The sequence below is a fragment of the Trachymyrmex cornetzi genome, unplaced genomic scaffold (assembly GCF_001594075.2).
Source record: "Trachymyrmex cornetzi isolate Tcor2-1 unplaced genomic scaffold, Tcor1.1 scaffold966, whole genome shotgun sequence".
In the NCBI taxonomy this organism is placed as follows: Eukaryota; Metazoa; Arthropoda; class Insecta; order Hymenoptera; family Formicidae; genus Trachymyrmex; species Trachymyrmex cornetzi.
The window spans coordinates 145,561-146,818 of record NW_017300318.1 but is presented as its reverse complement, the minus strand read 5'-3'; the positions used below and the strand labels follow the sequence as shown (position 1 = coordinate 146,818).

General features: G+C 42.4%; 1 protein-coding gene across 1 annotated transcript; it reads left to right on the top strand.

Moving 5' to 3' along the window:
• The first annotated feature begins 384 nt into the window (after positions 1 to 384).
• LOC108769919 (uncharacterized) lies at positions 385 to 811 on the top strand. The gene is made up of 2 exons (XM_018521142.1): positions 385 to 680; positions 766 to 811. Exons 1-2 carry the CDS (start codon positions 385 to 387, stop codon positions 809 to 811), a joined length of 342 nt encoding a protein of 113 aa, XP_018376644.1.
• The last annotated feature ends 447 nt before the right edge of the window (positions 812 to 1,258 follow it).

Below are 1,258 nucleotides of genomic sequence, written 5' to 3'. Positions count from 1 at the left end.
TTGTCTATGATCGTCCAATGTCATGGCCTGGTGAAGTGACATTCGATATGGATGAAATAAATTTTCTCGCAAAATTCTACTGATAGTGCTTCTACTTATTCCACACAAAGAATGTGGCGAAATGAATATCCCGATCGTACACCGCATTCGCGCAATGTTTTCATTCGTTTACAACGGCGGATAATTCAAAAAGGTATCGTCCAACCGGATTATAATAAAGGAATGCAAATTCATCGTCCGCTTCGTGCAGTACGGGCACCTGATATAATTGCTTCTGCTCTTGTAAATCCTACCGATTCTTTAAGAAGACGAGAAAGAGATAGTGGAATAAGTAGAAGCACTATCAGTAGAATTTTGCGAGAAAATTCATTTCATCCATATCGAATGTCACTTCACCAGGCCATGACATTGGACGATCATAGACAAAGACTGATATTCTGTAATTGGATTACTCAACAATTACCTATTTTCCATAGAAGTATCTTGTTTTCTGATGAGTGCACCTTCAAAAGTGACGGCGAAGTGAACACATATAATCTCTGTTATTGGGCGCAAGAGAATCCACATTGGTATCGAGAAATCGATCATCAACGTATCTGGAAAGTCAATGTTTGGTGCGGAATTGTTGATACGCATATCGTCGGACCATTTTTCTTTGAAGAAAATCTAAACCGTTTTCTGTATGTCGATTTACTCGAAAACGAACTCCCACGTTTACTTGAAGATATTCCACTTCAACTACGTCTAAATATGTGGTTTCAACAGGATGGATGTCCAGCCCACACGTCTGTCATTGCTCGTCAACAACTGAACCGCATATTTCGCGGCCAATGGATAGGTAAATATGGTCCACATAACTGGCCACCACGATCACCGGATCTTACAATTTTGGATTTTTATTTGTGGGGAAGAATAAAAGACCTCGCATACCGCGAACGACCTACGACTTCAGAAGACATGAAGAACAGAATTCGAGAAACCATTCAGACTCTAGATCCTGTCGAAATTCGTCGGGCGACGGATGATTTTCAACGAAGAATAACAGCCTGCATACATGCACGTGGAGGACACTTCGAAAATCTAGACTGAACACATGCGTACGAACAAAGGTGACGGCAAGGGGAACCACCTTAAAAAAGCACCCCTACGAGATACAGGTGACGGCAAGGGGAACCACCTTAAAAAAGCACCCCGACGAGGTGTAAGTCCGACCTTGTGACCTCCACGTGGTACATCTTGGGTAAAGCTGACACAGGCG

What these genes read in the sequence shown, in the direction of transcription:
- LOC108769919 (XM_018521142.1), top strand. Translation starts at nt 385, where the DNA reads ATGTCACTTCACCAGGCCATGACATTGGACGATCATAGACAAAGACTG. An exon ending in GAAAATCTAAACCGTTTTCT is followed by an intron (nt 681 to 765) that starts GTATGTCGATTT and finishes TGGTTTCAACAG; the next exon opens with GATGGATGTCCAGCCCACAC.